Raw genomic sequence first — 19,512 nt, forward strand, 5'->3', positions numbered from 1 at the left:
AAATTTCTATCTGTGATATGTGAAAATACTAACAAACCTACACCGACTACAACAGACAAAAGATAGCAAAAAGTAATAAAGAGAGCAAAAGAAGAAGAAAGTGACACAATAAGGAAGCAGTCTGCATAAAGCAGGACAACTGCAACCCCGGACGAAGCGACTGTTACATAAGTGACGTGTAACAGAAGGAGAACTGGCTAAATGCGCCTGATCGGAAGCAAGGGCCAACCAAACGGAGAGAGAGAGAGAGAAGTGACTTGACACTGACAGTAATGACACAATTAATTTTTTACTTTTTCAAAACAAATTGATTTAAAAATTAAATACAAATAAAAAAAGCACACCTGCATTAACCTAAATATATAATGTATTTCAGCAGTAGTTCGCCTCTTAACAAGTTGTCAGCGTTTATAAATTAAATCATGAAATTTACATGGTGGAATATTCTTCTACTCACAACATGTTTTGGTGGAATACTTCTGGAGGAGGTTAGGACATTCATAATTTTCTCACCCAAAATTGTTCTAAGAAAGTTTCAATTTCAGAAAATTGGTTATTCCAGTTTAGATGTAGTACAAGAAAAAGATGAACGTTTATTACTTTTTTCCACTTTAGATGGAACCTTGACTGCAGTTGAACAGCAAAGCGGAAAAGTGAAGTGGAAAGTGAAAGAAAGTATGATTTCATCGTTTATGAGTTAGGATTGATACTTTTTATATTGGTTTCCCTATCACAGTGTCTAAACAATAACCTACGGAAAAAATTCTTTATGAAAAATAACATTTATATACTAGCTTACTTTATACGGTTGATGTGTAGGAAAGTAAGCAAAATCCATTCATATTTCCATTGTCAACCTTGATATGAATCTGAACTGAATTCTTGGAAAACATCCTGTATGTAAATTCATGTAGATTATCAAATGACATCTGGACATTTTATTCTTTGACATTTGTCACAAAGAATATATACCAGACTCCACCTGAAGTGTTTTTACATGTGAATTTTTTGGGCTTTGAGAATTGAAATGAATCAATTTATGAAAAGTTAACCATCTGAAGAAAGCTAAGTGTATAATTGCCTTTTTTTTCAAAGATTATTCAATTAGTAGCTTTGTTTGATTTTAAGATTGTGTAAAGTTAACTACCCACAAAACAGCAAGAAACATTGTCACCTTCCCAGAAATTTTACTGTACTCCTGGTGCAGACCGAATCAGGTTTTCAGAGTTTAGTAGAGCCATACTCTTACCATCTGAACTGAAAGATTGCTCACCATATAAACTAATCGGCTTGGTTAAGAATCTGGGTTTATTTGGTCAAGTTTGAATAGTTGTGAGCCACAATAAACCCTTGTGGGTTGCAGTTGAATAGAACCACTCACGTTTGACCTAACCTAACGTAACTTTAAGAAAATTCAAATAGAGATTTATACAACTTTGCTTTTCACTACTCACTATATACTTCAAAAACCCAAAACTTCAAAATTTGACCAAAACAAGATTATTTTGAAGGGAAAACCCTTGAAAAAGTTTCAATTGTCACTTGAGCCGTATTTAAATCAAAATTTTATCACTGTGAACATTAATATCCAGCTTTTCGTGCATTCTTCTGGCACAATAGTGCTGGCACTGTAATCTGATAAAAAATTAAATAAAAGAGTTATAAAATCATGAAAATCAATAATTGTTATATTATTAAAATGAAAGTAAAAACTATAGATAAAATCAACGTTTCTCATTGTCTAAATCAAATCAGAGTGTTCGTTTCTCCATATGATTACATTACATAAGAAAACATCGACTATACTAGAAAGAAAAATACACAAAATAAAAATTCATAATAATGAAAAAAAGTCGAGATAATATATTGTCTATCTACTGGGAATTGTTTATTATATATTTTAGCACTAATTCGAGATGGAGCTTTATGAGAAATATTAATATTGGCGCCTGGTACAGCTACCGGACTGAGTCATGGCCGGTGAGAAGCCCCTCCCTTGAGATGTGCAGGAGATGTGTAGAAATCTGTTATCAGTCTGTTAGATCATTCTAGCCGTAAACATCCAAATTCAGGACCGTATTTAGTTAGTGATGGAGTTCAAAAGTAAATTGCATAAACATATGTCATATACCAACCCAAACTTTATGCAGATACAATTTCTCCCACCGGCCATGACTCAGGCCGGTAGCTGTGAGTGTAATTCTCCATTGTGATGAGTATTATAATCATTAATAACATTGTTTTTGATGAAAAAGTTTTTGTTTCTGATTTCAAAGACACAAGTACATAGTACATGTTAAAATATTGATGGTGGTCAACATTGTCAACCACCTTCAAACAAACGTTAAAATATTGAGTTTTTTCATATTTCGCAGTCACTCAAATGAAATTAATAAAAGCACTTTTGTCTAAATACCACTGGACAATTTTTATTTATACGACCAGTTTCTTCAATTTAAATAAAGTCAATATGCTGCAAAAAAATAAAATTCACGAAATTTGCAAAATTGTCTTGTTGGCAAGAATTGCAAGGTTTCAGGAGTGCCATCATTTTCATTTCTCGTTTCACTACTTTAATTTGATTTCAACGCTTTCATTTTCTGAATAGAGTACCTGCGAATTTACTCTCACAACATTACACATAAATTATTATTAATATTTTTAGCAACGCTATGTGCCACACTAAACTACATCCACTCCAATCTTGGTCACTTTGTTCTTGAAAGGTGCCCCCTGCCGTATGTGGGTCAGGCTTTGTATATATATATAATACACACTCAGTATGAAAATTACTACTCCGAAATTTTGATCGTACACTCAACATGCCTCTAGAATATGCTCTACTCCTCTTCAACTTCTGAGCGTGCATTGTTTTGCAACTTAATTTTGCCTGAAAAATATAAACTGAAAAAATTGATCCAGGTTATTGGCAATTTCGATAGTTGAAGTTAAAATAATTGGAGCTCTACTGTTTGTGAATTTCAAATGAAAATATATTTCCTATCTCTATTTCTTTTCCAGCATCCTGAAAGAAAACTCATGAAAATTGCAAACAATGGAGAAAAGTCAATTAATTTCTAAATTTTATCTAAATACAGTAATATTCTGGGCAAACTTAGTAATTTTACCTTCTTATTTGATTCATATAAAAAATTGCTTGCCGTAGTTTATATCCAGTTTACAGTCTTTTTTAATTCTGTTTAATTTTCAGAGCCCATCGTTCAAGTTCCACTAGATATTTCTAATGCAATTATTCCCATATTTCTCCCAGATCCTAAGGATGGGTCTTTATACTTGATAGGTGATATGAGAGAGCCTTTCAAGAAGTTACCTTTTACTATTCCTCAGTTAGTTTCTTCATCTCCATGTAGAAGTTCAGATGGTATATTATATACGGGTAAGGGTTTTACTTTTAAAAAATATTTATATATTCAATATCTTGAAATGTTATATTTTCACTCGATTCAATCAGAATTATGTTTTGGAATTGCAGCGTGAGGATATATAGGAGAAAATTAAAAAATTAGAGATGGAATATTGATTTTTATTTATATATTTTATGCCAAAGAAAATATTGAATATTGTGAAAACTATTTGAAATTGAGTCCTTCCCTCCAAAAAATTGATCAAACATCGAGCGGAGATGTATTCTATAATAAGATTAGTGCCAGAAAACGCACCTAATATCTCCTGCAGTTGCTCAACATCATTTGTCAAAAAATTAAGACACAAAGTAGAATAAATATTTATTGAGATATAGAGCTACAAAAACACATGATATTAAAACAGACGAAACTTTTGAAACAACCCGGAATTCAAATGTTAATTCAAGTTTTATATTAAATATTTATTCTGCTATTTTTTTATTATGTTGTGAATTGGGTATTCCTGACGAATGAATGAATAAATAATGTATGTCGAGAAGAGTGTTATAGTTCTGATGTGTTAGTGCAGAGTTTGCTTTGGTTTTATTCTATGCCAGAGGTTCAAGTTTCACATTATTAGAATAATTCATTTCCAGAATACTTGGATCTATTTCAAAATATGCAAATGTTCATAATAAACAGAACAAAAAATCTTCCCAAATGCAAAATAATCTTCTAATACAATTTGATTTGTTTTTTGTAGGCAAAAAGAAAGACACTTGGTTCAAACTTGATTTAACAAGTGGCAAGAAACAACAGATACTCGGCTGGGATGATTACAGTCCTACATGTCCTATCGACACAGAGTCATCAATATATATTGGAAGGTCTCAGTATAATTTGAGGATGGTGGACGAAAAAAAGATAGAAAATAAATGGAATATAACTTTCTATGATTACACTGCAAGGACTATGACCAAAGAAGAATTAAGTAGTTATGGTAGGTGATATTTTGTAAATGAGTGTATTAAAGACTGATATTACTTCACATATATTAAATGGGCAGTGATATTACTTGTTCGGAATATTATTTTCACAGTTTGTCCTGAAAATTATATTCTACAACTGAGTTTGTTCTAGTCGTGATAAGAATTGTTTGAAAATGATTTTCTTTAATGAAGTTCACCCTAAAATGTGTGGAAATGATATATTTTATACAAATCAGTTTGTTCAAAAGGAAATTTTTTAAAGAGAGATTATTTTTTGGGAGAAAAAACCTTTTTGTTTCTGTTTCTTCATTGATATACAAAAGGAGAAAGGAAGAAAATTTTGGAAAAAGAAGTCGAACTCTCCACAAATCTGTGCGTAGACCATGCACAGAAATTTATTTCAAATTTTGGGTTGAGTGATATGTAACTATGTATATGTATATACACTGCATTTCTTTAATGTCCCCCCTCTTTTATTTTTTGAAGGGCTCAACTCAAAAAAAATTGAAATTAGAGATAATGAAATTATTGCATAAATACTTTATTTTGAAGTGAAATTGACAGATGAAACTTTCAAGATGGCGACCGGGCTTCGTTTTGGAAAAAAATTAAATGGAAAGGAAGGTCTTGTGACACATTTTTTGAAGCTCCTGACAAATGCTTCACAACCCTAGAATATAATGTCAATACCTTCAACTATTACAAAATGGCAGAACTTTTAATAATCAACTGCATACATTAACATTTAACTACATAATATGAGATAATAAGCTTGAGGTCAGTTCAGAAGATGCTCGAACTTCTTGACATATGAACAGCTTATCCGATATTTCACGCCGAACATTTTCGAACACAGTAACGTCAATATCTCTACAAATATTTATTATTCTCTGCCGTGTATCCAATATTGAAGCAGATTCAGTTTCGTGCACCTTTTGCTTCAAATAGTCCCATAAAAAAAGTCCAAAGGTGTCAAATCTGGCGAGTGGGCTGGCCATTCTGTAGGACCTCGACGGCCAATCCAACGACCGGGAAAAGTAGTATCCCGGTCGTTGTTACTCGTCTGGAGTAATATGATGGTGCTTCATCTTGTTGGAATACAATATCCATATCGAATTCATTAGGATTCGCTTCGACGATTTCAGTGATGAGAGGGTCAACAGTAGTTTCCAGCATATTCAAATACAGTTCTCCTGTTAAATTTTGGTCAATAAATAGAGGTTCTACAATATGGTTTCCCAATATTTCTGCCCAAACGCTAATTTTTTCTGTATATTGAGTATGTGTTTCCCAGAAAATGTGAGGATTGGTGTCACTCCAATAACGGCAATTTTGTCTGTGAACATTGCTGTTAAAAAACAAATATTGTGGAGATATGTTGGATGCCTTGCAATGGTTTCCGTCATGATTTCGCAGAATTCTATTCTTCGATAAGGGTCATCTTCAGTTAATTGGTGTACCATTTTAATTTTGTATGGATGATACTTATTCCTCTTCAAAAGTCTCCACACAGTAGAAGGAGACACCTCACTAACATTCGCGACGGACTGAGTAGACTGTTCAGGATTTACTACCATCTCACCAATTATTTGCATTTGCTGTTCTTCCGGAATGGACAGATGACCGGGGGCTTTTTGTTATGTACACTACCAGTAGTTGTGAATTTGGATACAAGTTCCCTCAAATATTTTCTACAGATAGGACGATTCAGAAAACGTTCATTGAAAATCCTTTCTGTCATGTGAAAGTTACGTGTCGCACTGTAAATAAAAATCGCTTCATTTTTTCTTCAAATGGACAAGAATCGACCATTTTAGAGATTGTTGACGTGGTACCTTTCTACTAGTAAAACCGAAAACTAAATGAGAATATTCTAACTGAACAATGATGTTCATTGTCGTACTGACATTTTTTGTCGTTTTTATAAACAAAAAATAACTTAACACACCTTAGGTCCGCTGATCTTTCTATTGTTTGTAAATGATCTACCTACTTATTTCACCAGTAATGAACATGCTCTCACTCTTTTCGCAGATGACACGTCTTTAGCTGTATCAGCAGAGAGTCAGGAGGAATTAAAATCAAAAACAGAGGAATTAATATCACTGTTCTTAAATTGGTGTGAAAGGAACAATCTGATTGTAAACTTGACCAAAACAAAATATATCTATTTTAATTTAAAAAACGATCCGAAAAAGCAATCGCTTGCCTTACTAATCAATGGAATGACACTGGCATGCACAAGTTGTACAAAATTCCTTGGCGTTCATGTAGACAACTGTTTGAAGTGGTCTGACCATATCACAGTTGTTTGTAAAAAAATCAATCAAGGGTATTATGCAATCTCAAGAATTAAGAATTGTATGCCTTTACGCGCCATTTTAGATGTATATTACAGTCTGGTCTATAGCCATCTAAGTTATAATGTGATCCTATGGGGAAACAGTGTTGACAAAGATAGAGTTTTCATTGCTCAAAAAAAAGTCGTTAGGAAATTACTAGGCATCCCTTGGAGGGAATCATGCAAGACATTTTTCATTAGTCATCAAATTTTAACCTTTCCCTGCATCTACATCTTTAAAATACTTTTATATGTTCGCGAATGTATAACAGACTGTACTAAGAACTCATTCTATCATAGCTACCCAACTCGATATGCAGAGGAGTTGAGCATTCCTAAACATAAAACTATAAAATTCGAACATTCTCCCAAATATATGGGAATAAAATCATTCAATCGGTTACCAGACCATTTCAAACAGATGAACACTGTAGCATTTAAAAAAGCAGTTAAAACATTGCTTCTTTCTAAGGCCTACTATAGTATTGGCGAATTTCTCTCGGACCATCTCGACTGAATGGGTTCATGCGGCTTTGGCATGACGTATTCAATTTTTATAACTACAATTGTTTTAATTTTTGTTATTCTGACTTATTTGTATAAATTTTTATTGTATTATTTTTATCTACTGATCTACAATTTTATCGTTTGATGTGATTTTTATCTGCTTAATACTGACCTATCCTATACGTTTGTCAACGTCTTTGAGGATGAATAAATATTATTATTATTATTATTATTATTATTATTATCAGGTTGTTGGAATTGTCATATGACAGATAAAAAGGAATATTTCTAGAAATATCGATATTAATGTGTTTGTCTTCTGGAAATTATTAAATGTTCCCCCATTTTGTAGTAGGTGAAGATATTGACTTCATATTCTAGGGTTGTGAAGTATTCGTCAGGAGCTTCAAACTGATGTATCACAAGACCTCCCCGTTCCGATTAATTTTTTTTTCCCAGATGGCGCCCAGTCGCCGCCTTGAAACTTTCATCTGTCAATTTCACTTAAAAATAAAGCAGTCATGCATTAATTTCTTTATCCCAAATTTCAATTTTTTAGTTGACCCATTCAAAAAATAAAAGGAAGGGGGAAATTAAAGAAATGCACTGTATGTATCTTTTCACAGCACTATAAAAAACCATCTGAATTTTTATTTTTAGTATGTCAATAAAACCAAAGGAAAAATCTATTAGAAACAACTACTTTTGAACATGGATTACACCCAAATCTCTTTTTCATTCAGATTGTACACTAAACATTTGTAACAGAATTGAAACAGATATCATTCACAGAAATATTATGCAACATAATTCATGAAAGAGTATTGATATGAAGTTCACTGATAGGAATTGTTTTCAATCTCTAGGTAGACCTTCAGGGGTTTCAGGCAAAGAAACTAATCTTCAACTTCTCATATTTTTTCATCAAAAAATCACTTTCTGAATAGTTTTTTACTTTCTAGAGCCTGTACATTTCACCTCTACTTCTACCGGAAAAGTTGTTACATTAAATCGAAGGCGGGGTAGTTTCATGTGGGAAAAAGATCTGGGAAGTCCAATCATAGGAATATATATTTTGGATTCCGAAGGACTTTTATCCTTGCCATTCACATCTTTGGCAAACCATACTATCTCAAATTTCAGGAACGAGTTGTTATTGAATGACGGACTGTTATACAACACTAATCATATGAAACTCTAGTAAGTAATTATTGTTGAACTTTCGTCTTGTATTCTAAAAAAAGGTAAAGTGTATGAATACCTGAAAAATTAAATTTGAGTAGGACAAGTTATCCTCTGCACAGTGATAATCCAAAATATATAATTGTCCTTCAATACTTCTGAAAGTTTATCAATTAATATTACACTAATATTTCACATTATATTAAAATAAATATTTCTTATTTACATACCTATAATACATTTTGTCTTTCAAGGTCATAAAAAAAGACTCAAAACAAATAAGCTACCTAAATGTATTTTTCATTAAAATTTCAATAAAATCCTTTTATCTGTCATTATGACAGGTTCACTTTTATCTCATCACTTTGAATTTTATAAAACATCACACATAAGTTTTATTTTGATTGGTTAACGTCACAAATTCACTTATGGTGCATCTTTTCATGCCTTTTTTGCATGGACCTGGTAGTACTTTTGCAATATGACATTGTACAGTACTTGTAAACCATTACTTTCTTAATGAATTTCTTCACAGAAACATCAAAATAACACGTCTAAGCTCTGGAAGAGGTCAAATTTCTGTTTATAAAATAGGGTCCTATGACGTGTCCACCAATAATGCCACATCAGACATTTACTTTTTGTGACCGTTCAGTGTGAACTTCCTCAATCCAATGTAAATTTTGATCTGACCAATACCTACAGTTGTGTCGATTTACGTGCCCATTTGAACAAAATGTAGATTCATCAGAAAACAATATGTGGTTGGCAAAGTTGATATTTTCATTTAATTTATCCATAATAACTTAACAGAACTCGATTCTATGAATCAAAATCGTCTTCACTCAATTCTGGTAGCAAAACAATTTTATATGGATGGAATTTTTGCAGTTTGCAAATTTTTTTAATGGAATATCCACTCATGTTATGATTGAAAGCCTTTTGTTCTGCCGAATTTATTGGATTTTCCACCACATCTAACATGACATTCAAAGAATTTTCATTTGTAACGCTTACCGGTTTTCCACTTTTTGGTTGATCTTTGACACCTTCAGTTTCATGAAATCGCTGTAATGTTTTTTGAAAAATGGGTTCCCGATTGAGATGCAATATGCAATTCATTAAAAATATCCACTACTTGGTCACAACTTCGTCTTCTGTCACCGTTTCCTATGATCATTAAAATTTCAATACGCTCAGTATCAGTTAAACGTGACATTTTTGCGCGAAAATTATTTGCACTAACTGTATTTTTGACATGTTTTGTCAAGATCGTCACTGTTAGACAAAACAACGACGCGGCGTTGTTTTATGGAGCTGGAAACTTTCTAAAGGAAACTTGATGGACTGTCAACTTAATGGACTAAAATATTTTTGGATAAATCATTAGAAAGTTGTTTTCAAAATTCGATATCTGAAGAACGGTTGAATTTAGAAAAGATGTGCTTTATCAGTTTTGTTCAGAATTTCGAGCTGAATTGAAATATGGAATAATATATAGGGTGTTCTATTGAAGAAAAAGCAACTTTATTTCTTCGAAACTTTTTGACTGACTCTGTATACTTAATTTTTATTTAGTGTGATAGATTTTGAAAAACCCTAAAACTTTTGAATCTTAATATTTTTTTGTAGCTATCTTATTTTAGGAAATTAATATTTTTCACTATCTATCTTACTTTAGGAAATAATCGACCGTTTCCATACATATCAGCAACCCTGTAGAATTTGAATCATTTCAATTGGCACCATCCATGAAATTTAAGACTAACTGTGATGGCTGTGTCACTTGCTTATAAGAAAATATCAATTGACCAATAATCTAGCTACTTGTTTTTAAAAAATATTAGGATTCTCGCAAAAGAAATCAATATTATTACAATATAAATTTTCCAATCTCAACATATTTCAGATGGGTGTAAAAAACCATAGTTGATTGAGTGATGTTGATGTGGTACAACGAATAAGATTATTCGTTTGGCTTGTCTATTATGCCAGAGATTATTTTGAAAAGATAAATGTTTTTTCAACATTCAACTATGCCATTTTATATATAGAAACATGAGAATGCACAAAATCTTAGATCCGTCCTTTCTTATTACAGTCCAACACTTTACGTGGGAGAACACTCATGTGGGTTATTTGCTTTACCTTCTCTTGTGGATCAAAATGTTGTTACGATAACCTCATCCGATAGTGGCCCACTGCTACTGGACGGCCCAAAGGGTACACAAGGTTTTGAACACAATGCAGAGTATCCTGTACCAGGACATAATTATCAGTTACCATCAGGTTTGTAAATAATTAAAAGATTGACAATATTGATTCTTGAATGAAAAGTTTCAATATAGTTGAATACGTTGGAATATATCTTTGTGCAGAAAAATGATTTCATATAAAATTGATTTTCTTGATTGACAGATCGGGAAGAAGATTTTCTCGTGCAAAGTGTACCGGCATTTGGAAACCACATCATCATATATACCGGGCATTACAATGTACCTAAGTTCAGCGAAGTCAAACTGTTGGGAGCCACCAAAGAACTTTTACTAATTACAGAAGCCAGCGTAATAAATTCAAAAGGACCAGATATACTACAAGAGACGCTTAAAGAAATAGACCAAGACTGCTTTATAAATTCTGATATAGATGATCGTGAAGGGATAATTTATTTAGACACTGTTTTTCACTATACGAAGAGCAGGTATACTAGTATGAAACTGTGGATCAACCAGCAAGAAAATAAGGGCTTGAAAATCGCTCTGATCATAATGACTGGTTGTGTAGTCACTATGTTTTGGTATTTACAAATTCAGGTGAGTGATTAGTAGATGAACAAGGCCGGTACGAGCGCATTTCAAGGTCGCGCGTCTTTGGTAAGTGTTTCAGAGAGAGACTTAGTTAGCGAATGGGAGAGACATGTGGCGCAATCAATGCAGAGAAGGATAGAATGAGTGTCGGAGAGATTCAAAGATAAGAGCGTGGATTTGGCGTCCCTTGGGACTCCGCCTCACCCCTCAGGCCTTCTTAGGGCTTCATCCCTGAGCTCCCTTGTCGCGTACCAGTCACATGGTCCTAGGGGTCATCGACAGCTGAGAAAAATTATATTAAAAAAAGCGATTGGTATGAGAATTGAACCCAGATGGTCGGCGTAGTAGGCTTTGTCGTTAGCCTCGACACCAACGTGAGATGTTGGAAATGATTGCGAATTGTTGATATTTATGGCGGTTGTTTTGTCGGCTGTCATCGACGATTCAGAGTGTATATAGGGTGTTTCAAATTACAGCATTAAAAAAAAAATGACAGTTCAACGTTTCAACGTGCGATCCCTCAATGTGTTAGGTTTGGTTAGGCCCAGAGTGGGTCTCCACTCCACCGCAACCCGCAAGGGTTTATTGTGGCTCACACCTACTCTCACTCGGCCAAACAACCCAGCTTCTTAATGAAGCCGATTAGTTTGTATGGTGAGTGGTCTTTCAGGTCAGATGGTAAGAGTACGGCTCTTCCGAACTCTAAAATCCTGATTCGGTCCCCAGCGGGGCAGGCACAAAGTATATGCTCTGTTAATGAGGTATTCGGATAGTCAAGTTGCAAGATTCCCACCTTGATACCCACGACAACCTTCCCATATGAGGGTTTTAGTACGTCAGCTACACCTGACGATGCCTTAGATTCAGACGTGCAGGGCTTTTTCGCCTCTAGTTTTGGTGAAACCTCATTTGAGCGCAAACGTTTGCTAACCTGCTCATGGGGAGTTGAGGAGTTGAGAAGCTCTCGCTCCTGAACTAAATTTACAGGGAGGTCAGTTGGAGTCGTAAACTCGACATCCATCTTCTCTGTAGACTCGCTTCTGAACTAAATTTACAGGGAGGTCCGTTGGAGTCGTAAAGTCGACATCCATCTCCTCTGGAGACTCGCTCCTGAATTAAATATACAGGGAGGTCAGTTGGAGTCGTAAACTCGGCATCCATCTCCTCTGTAGACTTAGCGTCAGAAAGAATTTTTAATTTTACTCTGTCCATAAAAGTCCCACGAGTAGCTAGGGAAAGAAGGTCAATCAGGGCAGAGCCCCGAATTACCGTGACGAGGCGATGCTACGACGAGCGGGCGCCCGCTATCTCGAAAGTTCCATAGAGACAGCTGATAGGCTCAGTGTCATTCATCCTCTCGGCACGGATACACACACCTTAGGATTAAGTCATCGTTGATGCCATTCAGTTGGGGAATAACAGAACCACAAGTGATTCTGTCATTCCCGTATCCAGCGGGGCTACGTGGAAGCAGGCATCCGATGGCCGGTTTGCTCAACCCCCCTTAATGTGTATAGGGTATCTCAAAATACATCATTTCAGAAAAAAAAACATGGTACAGGGCTTTTCAAAATACACAATAAAAAAAAACATGTCAGTTTAACACAAGTGCAGCGTTCAATGTGGGATCCCAATGAGAACCGTATATGACTGACTTGTGTAAACATTTTTAATGTCATCACACCAATAAAGAATTATTATTATTATTATATTATGTATATTCGAAAGTGTCGAGGAGTTACGTGTTGTGGAGTTAACGTTCGAAGGTGGAGCAATGGTTGTGCGAAGTATTCAAAAATGGCATTTCAAAATACGTTGTTTTGCGTACGTTTCGACCGTTTTACGTGCGTTTCGACCGTTTTACGTGCGTTTCGAGCGTTTTGCGTGCCTACCACGCCGACAAACTGGGTTCAATTCTCATATCGATTGTTTTTTTTAATTTAATTTCTCTCATCTGTCGATGATCACTAGCATCATGTGACTAGTACGTGACAAGGGGGCTCAGGGTTGAAGGCCTGAGAATTGAGGCAGAGTCCCAAGGAAGGCCAAGTCCACGCTCTTATCTTAGAATTTCTCCGATACCCATTCCATCCTCTGTATCGATTGCGTCACACGTTTCTCTCCCACTCACCAAAGTCTCTCTCTGAAACACCAACGACGCGCGACCTTGAAATGCGTTCGTACCGTGTTCATGTACTGTGATTAGTTTAAAGTAATAATTTTCGAATAATATTGTTAATGTGATAACCGACCTCATATTCATGTTGTTCCTTGTCGTAGGTAAGAGAAATACAAACTTTATCACGAAACGGTTCTCAGTCGAATAGTCAAAAAGGCCAGACAGATCGTGTACTGGCTGTATCAGAAGAATTACCAAATGGTTTGGTCAAAATAGGAAAAATTACATTTCATCCTGATCAGTTACTGGGTAAAGGATGTGAGGGCACTTTTGTTTACAGGTAATTCATTTTGAAAAATGAACATTTAAGATTTGAGAAATTTGTCAAACTGCTGACACGTTTCTAGCTAAAGGGCTCGTCGGTGCAGTTCAGTCGAGAGTGTAAAAGAAGGACAATATACAGAAACACTTGTCTGCAGTTTGCCAAATTTCTTATGTCACTGCCTGAGGAGCAGGCGATTTGAGTCCTCAGTGTAGCCATACTCTTTATTTTTAAAAAAAGCTTCAAAGCCTAAACGTCCAACAAAACCCAGACTTCAAAATCGCATATATATACAGGCCGTTTTTTTTTAGCTTATCCCACTATTGCTATCTCGTCAATGATAAGACCTACAATGTCGGTTAAACTGGACAAAAAATTCCTATTTTGGGGAACTAGCATAATCTCTTTTCATATCGAGAAAAGGGGTTGTTTTTGAAATATTTGCCAAAAACTAGGATTGCGAAATTCGTTTTTTGGCTCTACCGCCTCTATTTTGAAAAATATAAAAAAAGACAGAGGCGGATTAGGGTTCCGTATTTAAAAAAATGGTTGTTAATTAAATCTAATGAACGAAACTTCGCATTGCAAATTGGTTTATACCAGATTATAAAAAATATGAAGCAGTATTGAAAGTTCCTCGTTTTTTTATATTATTCGAAATGGAGGCGGTAGAACCAAAAAATGAAATTGGATAATTCTAGTTTTTGTCGAATATTTCAAAAACAACTACTGATAACTTTTACCCAATTTCGCCGACTTTGTAGGTCTTACCGTTTCCGAGATAGTATTAGTGGCATCAGCTAAAAACGGCGTGTTTATATTTCATCTGTTACTACTCTACTGAAGCGAAATGCTAATTAAAACTTTCTTTAATATCGAACTATATAAAAAATTGGTCTTTTATATTATCACAAAACAATTAGTAAATAATTTTTTTTAGAGGAGAATTTGATAATAGAAGAGTAGCTGTGAAAAGACTGCTACCAGAGTGTTTCACCTTCGCAGATCGGGAAGTAGCATTACTTAGGGAAAGTGATCATCATCCCCATGTGATACGATATTACTGTACAGAACAAGATAGAATGTTTCGATATATCGCTCTAGAACTTTGTCAGGCTACCCTGACTGATTATGTACAGGGTCATTGCGACATAGATCCTATCAGCCCTATCGAAATACTTAGGCAAGCCACTTCTGGCCTGTGTCATTTACATTCCCTAGATATTGGTGAGTACAAAATTGTCAGGTTTTTGACATTTCATTGCTTAAAAACAATTTTATTAGAATTTATTGAAATTAAATTTTGAAAATATCACAGGAATCATAAACTAAAGCTGTCATTGATCATTTTGATTGTCTTCTTGTGGACCTTTTGGTAATCTCATTTTTTTCATTTCTTCGTAGCTGTTAGTGTAATTTTGAACTATGGAATGTTATTGTTATTTTTCTGTTGGGGGAATCTATTTCATTTAATAATTAATTTATTCTATCTCTTTATTGAAAATCATCATGTTCTGTCATTTTGTCTTCATGAAATCAGTAATAACTTTGTGACGTTTTAGTTCATAGAGATATAAAGCCCCACAATGTCCTTATATCAGTACCGGACAACAAAGGGCAAGTAAGAGCAATGATATCTGATTTCGGACTTTGCAAAAAACTGCAAGTAGGGAGAGTCTCCTTTTCTAGGAGATCAGGTGTTACAGGAACCGACGGTTGGATTGCTCCCGAAATGCTGAACAGTACAGAACGAACGGTGAGTCACTCTAGAATAATCTTTTGACATGTATAATTTTCGGTTTTATTTTGAAGACGTATGCGGTAGACATGTTCTCACTTGGGTGTCTATATTATTATGTTCTGTCGAACGGACAACATCCCTTTGGAGATGCTCTTAGAAGGCAGGCGAATATTCTTACAGGAAAGTATGACTTATCCCAGTTAAAAAGTCATGAGTGGCTGATGATCGTGCAGAGAACTATAATATCTGCTTTATTATCTTCGGAACCAGATGCGAGACCATCTTGTAAAGCTGTTTTGGAAAACCCAATGTTCTGGAGTTATGACAACATATTGAGTTTTTTCCAGGTGAGGTATAACGCATTCATTCCATCTATATTTTCAATTTTTGAAATAGTGTGAAACGATGCAAGTTTCTCATATGAGTCTAAATAATGGTTGGGTACTTGTTACTCCAATTGCACTATACTGAACAAGCTTTTTCATTATGGATTTAGAAGAGTGGTTTTAACTCTCAATACTACAAGATAGAGAATACCACGAGCTTCAGTTCTTGGTCCTGTATTATTGCAATAAATATAATACATTTGCTGAGAATCATTAGAGCATCCAGCGTAATCTTCAGGAAAAGACATGGCAAAGAATTTTTTTATTCCTTTTGTTTGTAATTTTGTGATTCTCAAATGTTGATAAAAATTCTTAGACAAAACGCACACGGACACAGAAAATATTCAATCAATGATGAAGGTTTGAAACTACAGAAAACCTACTTAATTGATTTCAAAACAGGATTCCGGACAGTGCTGCCACACACCTCTAATAATAGTTTGTTTTTGGAGTTGGCTGTGCAAATACTCTCTAGAAAGCTTGAGACCCCAGGGGGGTCGCCAACCCTCTACAAAGCTATTGCTGAGGATCACAAAGAGTCAGTTGAAAAAAGTTCAGAAAACATTTTCATAAGAAAATGTTGATTAAAAAACATGTATTGTAGGCTAACACAAATTAACAAAATTTAAAAAAACCCGTCAGTTACGTATATAATAATGTGGTAATCAACAACAAATGTAGCTTGACAGAAGTCACAATAAATGGTTTTTAAAGGGTGTGCTACACTGGGTTCCAAATTTTGACAAATATTGAAACTAGCACTTGCAAGATTCCACAAATATTCTTTAGTTTTCAACTTTCTTGACATGAAACAAATGAGAAATATACTGTGAATATTAAAAAACTACTTCAGTTTTTTTCAAATATAATTTCATTTTCCATTTACGTGATTGTGGAAACTTGTGTATCTATTATAATAGTTTTAATTTCTTGGGAATATGATCAACTAGCTGTTATTATAATGACAAATTTCAGTTGATTTCTAGGTACATTTATTATTTCAATACACTTCATTCATTCCTTTCATGGTTCTATAAATTTTAATGCTTCCATTTTATTACTTATCTCTTTGTTGCCCAATCTTTATTTCCATTATGGAATGAAATGAGGTGAAGAAATTGAAAAAGAGTGATAATAATGTAGTCTTTGTATAAAAATAATTATGATTATTATTATGTAATTTCAGTACATCTAAAATTTTCATTTTAGGAAGTTAGTGACAGAGTGGAAAAAGCAGAATTAGAAGATCACGCTTTGCAAGAATTAGAAGATGATTCCCGTTACATCGTCAGGTGTGATTGGAAACAGCATATCCATGAAGAGGTGGCATCCGATTTGAAGAAATACAGAAACTATCATGGTGAATCTGTTAGAGATTTACTTCGTGCATTGCGAAACAAGGTGGGTAGTTTCGAGTGTTGAAATTATGGATAGTTTATCATCATTGCTCCTTTCCTGCTTCTATTTTTGATTTCATTAAATGCATGTATGCCTTCAGTAATTTATTATTCAACAGAAATTATATACTTTGTTTCTCACTACTACTTACTTCAAGCACTCTAGAAGGTTCGACAAGTTTGTGGATTCCGACTGTCACACTAGGTTAGGTTAGGTCATAAGTGAGTGGGTCTATTCGACCCTCCATCGCAACCCGCAACAGTTTATTGTGGCTCACACCTATTCACACTCGACCAATTGAACCCAGCTTCTCAACGAAGTTGGGTTCATATGGTGGGTAATCTTTGAGGTCAGATGGTAAGAGTGCGGCTCTGCCAAAGTCTGAAACCTTATTTGGTCCGCAGCGGGGCAAGCACAAAGTATGTGCTCTGCTGTTTCATCATTTTTCAAACAGAAGCGACACACACTGTCTACCGACAGCCCTAGTTCTGCGTATGATGATTCATACGACAGTGACATGTGAGAAGGATTGTTAGACATCATAGTTCCTCCCTACAGTCCAACAACTGTTTGGTTTCAAGTTTCGAAGGCTGGAGTCAGTCAGTCCTGGAAGATTTAGCCAGAAGTTCATGAATCTTCTTTCCATCCAGATGTTTGTTTAGCAAAGCTTAAAACGATGCCAATGACAGGTTCTGTCTTCCTATTGAGGCTAGTTGTTTTTGGTAATTTGCTACCAATTTAGATGTTGCTCGGTAGGAGTCAAGAGCTTCTTGAACCTTCTCGAAATTTTGTTAAATGTTTCTGTTCATTTTTGTTTGAAAAAGCTTTGACATATATCTGTTGAAATTTCAGAAACACCACTTCAGGGAACTCTCTCCGGAAGCCCAGTATATTCTAGGAAGGGATTCTGAAGCGTTTACAACATATTGGTTAGATAGATTCCCGTTATTATTAGCGCATACTTGGATCAAGATGCACTGTGTTGCTAATGAAGATAATTTCAGAAAGTACTACAACAATTCCTACAGATATTCAGAAAAACATTTCAAAGAATTTATTTCCTTACAAGATCCTTTGATTTTGGTTAATACCGAAAACTCTCCAGAATCTACTAATAAAAAAAATGTTACGTTTGATCCAAAAAATCTGATTAAGTCTGGAGGTTTGTACAGAAATCATGACTCTCCAGAAAAAAGTAGGATTACTCGTAACCCTCGGGCAAAAAAGAAAATTAAAAAGAAGGAAGAGCCTTTGGTTTGGGTTCTGGAGAATAAACCAGAAATTTGACTTATTTTAGACTGTGATAACCACATTAAAATAGTTCGTAAGTTTTAAATTAATTTTAAAGTTTGTACAGTTGAGTTGAGATATTTTTCTAAGACACAAATATTGTTAATATATTTTTGATGACAAATGGTTTTATTTTTGTACCTGTGACCTCTCCAAAACCACACGAAGAATAAAAATTCGTTCAGGCAACTCTTTGTCAAATGAAAAGTATATTGAAATTGATAAGTAAATACATATTTCATTTACTGCAAATAAAGCTAGTTTCTTAACACAGATTATATGCAGCAAATAAACAGTATGCAATTGAACACAAATATTTATTTGTAATAAACGAATATTCTTCAGTTATAGTGAATGAATTGTTCATCATTTCCTTTCTTATAACATTGTCCAATTGAGAAATACGACTATGGCTGGGATTTAAGCTAATTAATGTTATTTACGTACTGTCATCGATGACACGGTTGGATTCAACTCATTGCGTGACAAAAATTCGTAACTTAATGAACGAATTGAGTGTTTCTTATAATGTTAACCGTATTTGGTACTGACGAGCCGATAAAGCAAGTGTCTTATGGCGAAACATCGGATGCCTACCAATGAGGATGGCAAGTGTTCCATGTAAGTGAAATTTTACTTCTTACATTATATTGTGTAGGAATCCTGTGAATGAAATCTGATTCGATTCCATTACGAATGTTTGGACTACAAACGGAATAGAAAAAGGTTTCTTTTCCTGTAGAATTCAGCGTTCATATAAAAGTATTTGTTTCAAAAGTATTTTTTTATTGCTTCCTTCCTTTCTTTGGAAGATTCCCACATTTTTTTGTATCAGGTTGGAGAAGTATTTAGAAAGCCAAAACCTTTCCCAAGCATTAATCTCCCCTTTCAATTTAAACAAAAACTTATTCAAATCCCAATTTTAAGTGTTGTATGACAAATTCATTGGTTTGAAATCGCAGTGGCAACTGCGACCGTTACTACATCGCCTTTGATAATGTCTAACGCAGTAGTAGACGAAACGTCAGGCGTAGAAAACCTGCAGACCACGGCTCAAAAACCCGT

The 19,512-nt window shown here is 34.6% G+C and overlaps 1 protein-coding gene across 2 annotated transcripts; it reads left to right on the forward strand.

Moving 5' to 3' along the window:
• The first annotated feature begins 256 nt into the window (after positions 1–256).
• Ire1 (serine/threonine-protein kinase/endoribonuclease Ire1) lies at positions 257–18,571 on the forward strand. 2 transcript variants are annotated; one of them, XM_074183309.1, is made up of 13 exons: positions 257–488; positions 546–696; positions 3,212–3,397; positions 4,129–4,365; positions 8,165–8,402; positions 10,486–10,673; positions 10,803–11,197; positions 13,472–13,650; positions 14,573–14,859; positions 15,195–15,388; positions 15,445–15,720; positions 16,969–17,160; positions 18,010–18,571. In XM_074183309.1, the coding sequence occupies exons 1-13, from the start codon at positions 423–425 to the stop codon at positions 18,442–18,444; spliced, it is 3,024 nt and encodes a 1,007-aa protein (XP_074039410.1). In that variant the 5' UTR covers positions 257–422; the 3' UTR covers positions 18,445–18,571. The 2 variants fall into 2 exon arrangements, with proteins under 2 accessions (XP_074039410.1, XP_074039419.1); XM_074183318.1 differs by having other exon boundaries at positions 546–675.
• Positions 18,572–19,512: the final 941 nt, after the last annotated feature.

This window comes from Leptinotarsa decemlineata, unplaced genomic scaffold (genome assembly GCF_025532065.1).
Source record: "Leptinotarsa decemlineata unplaced genomic scaffold, Ldec_3_MD MMD2_P_RNA_scaffold_2, whole genome shotgun sequence".
Lineage (NCBI taxonomy): Eukaryota > Metazoa > Arthropoda > Insecta > Coleoptera > Chrysomelidae > Leptinotarsa > Leptinotarsa decemlineata.

Bases quoted from the DNA above. Each gene is read 5' to 3' on its own strand.
- Ire1 (XM_074183309.1), top strand. From the start codon at position 423: ATGAAATTTACATGGTGGAATATTCTTCTACTCACAACATGTTTTGGT. The intron at 10,674-10,802 runs GTTTGTAAATAA...CTTGATTGACAG, and splicing joins TAATTATCAGTTACCATCAG to ATCGGGAAGAAGATTTTCTC. The intron at 15,721-16,968 runs GTGAGGTATAAC...TTTTCATTTTAG, and splicing joins ACATATTGAGTTTTTTCCAG to GAAGTTAGTGACAGAGTGGA.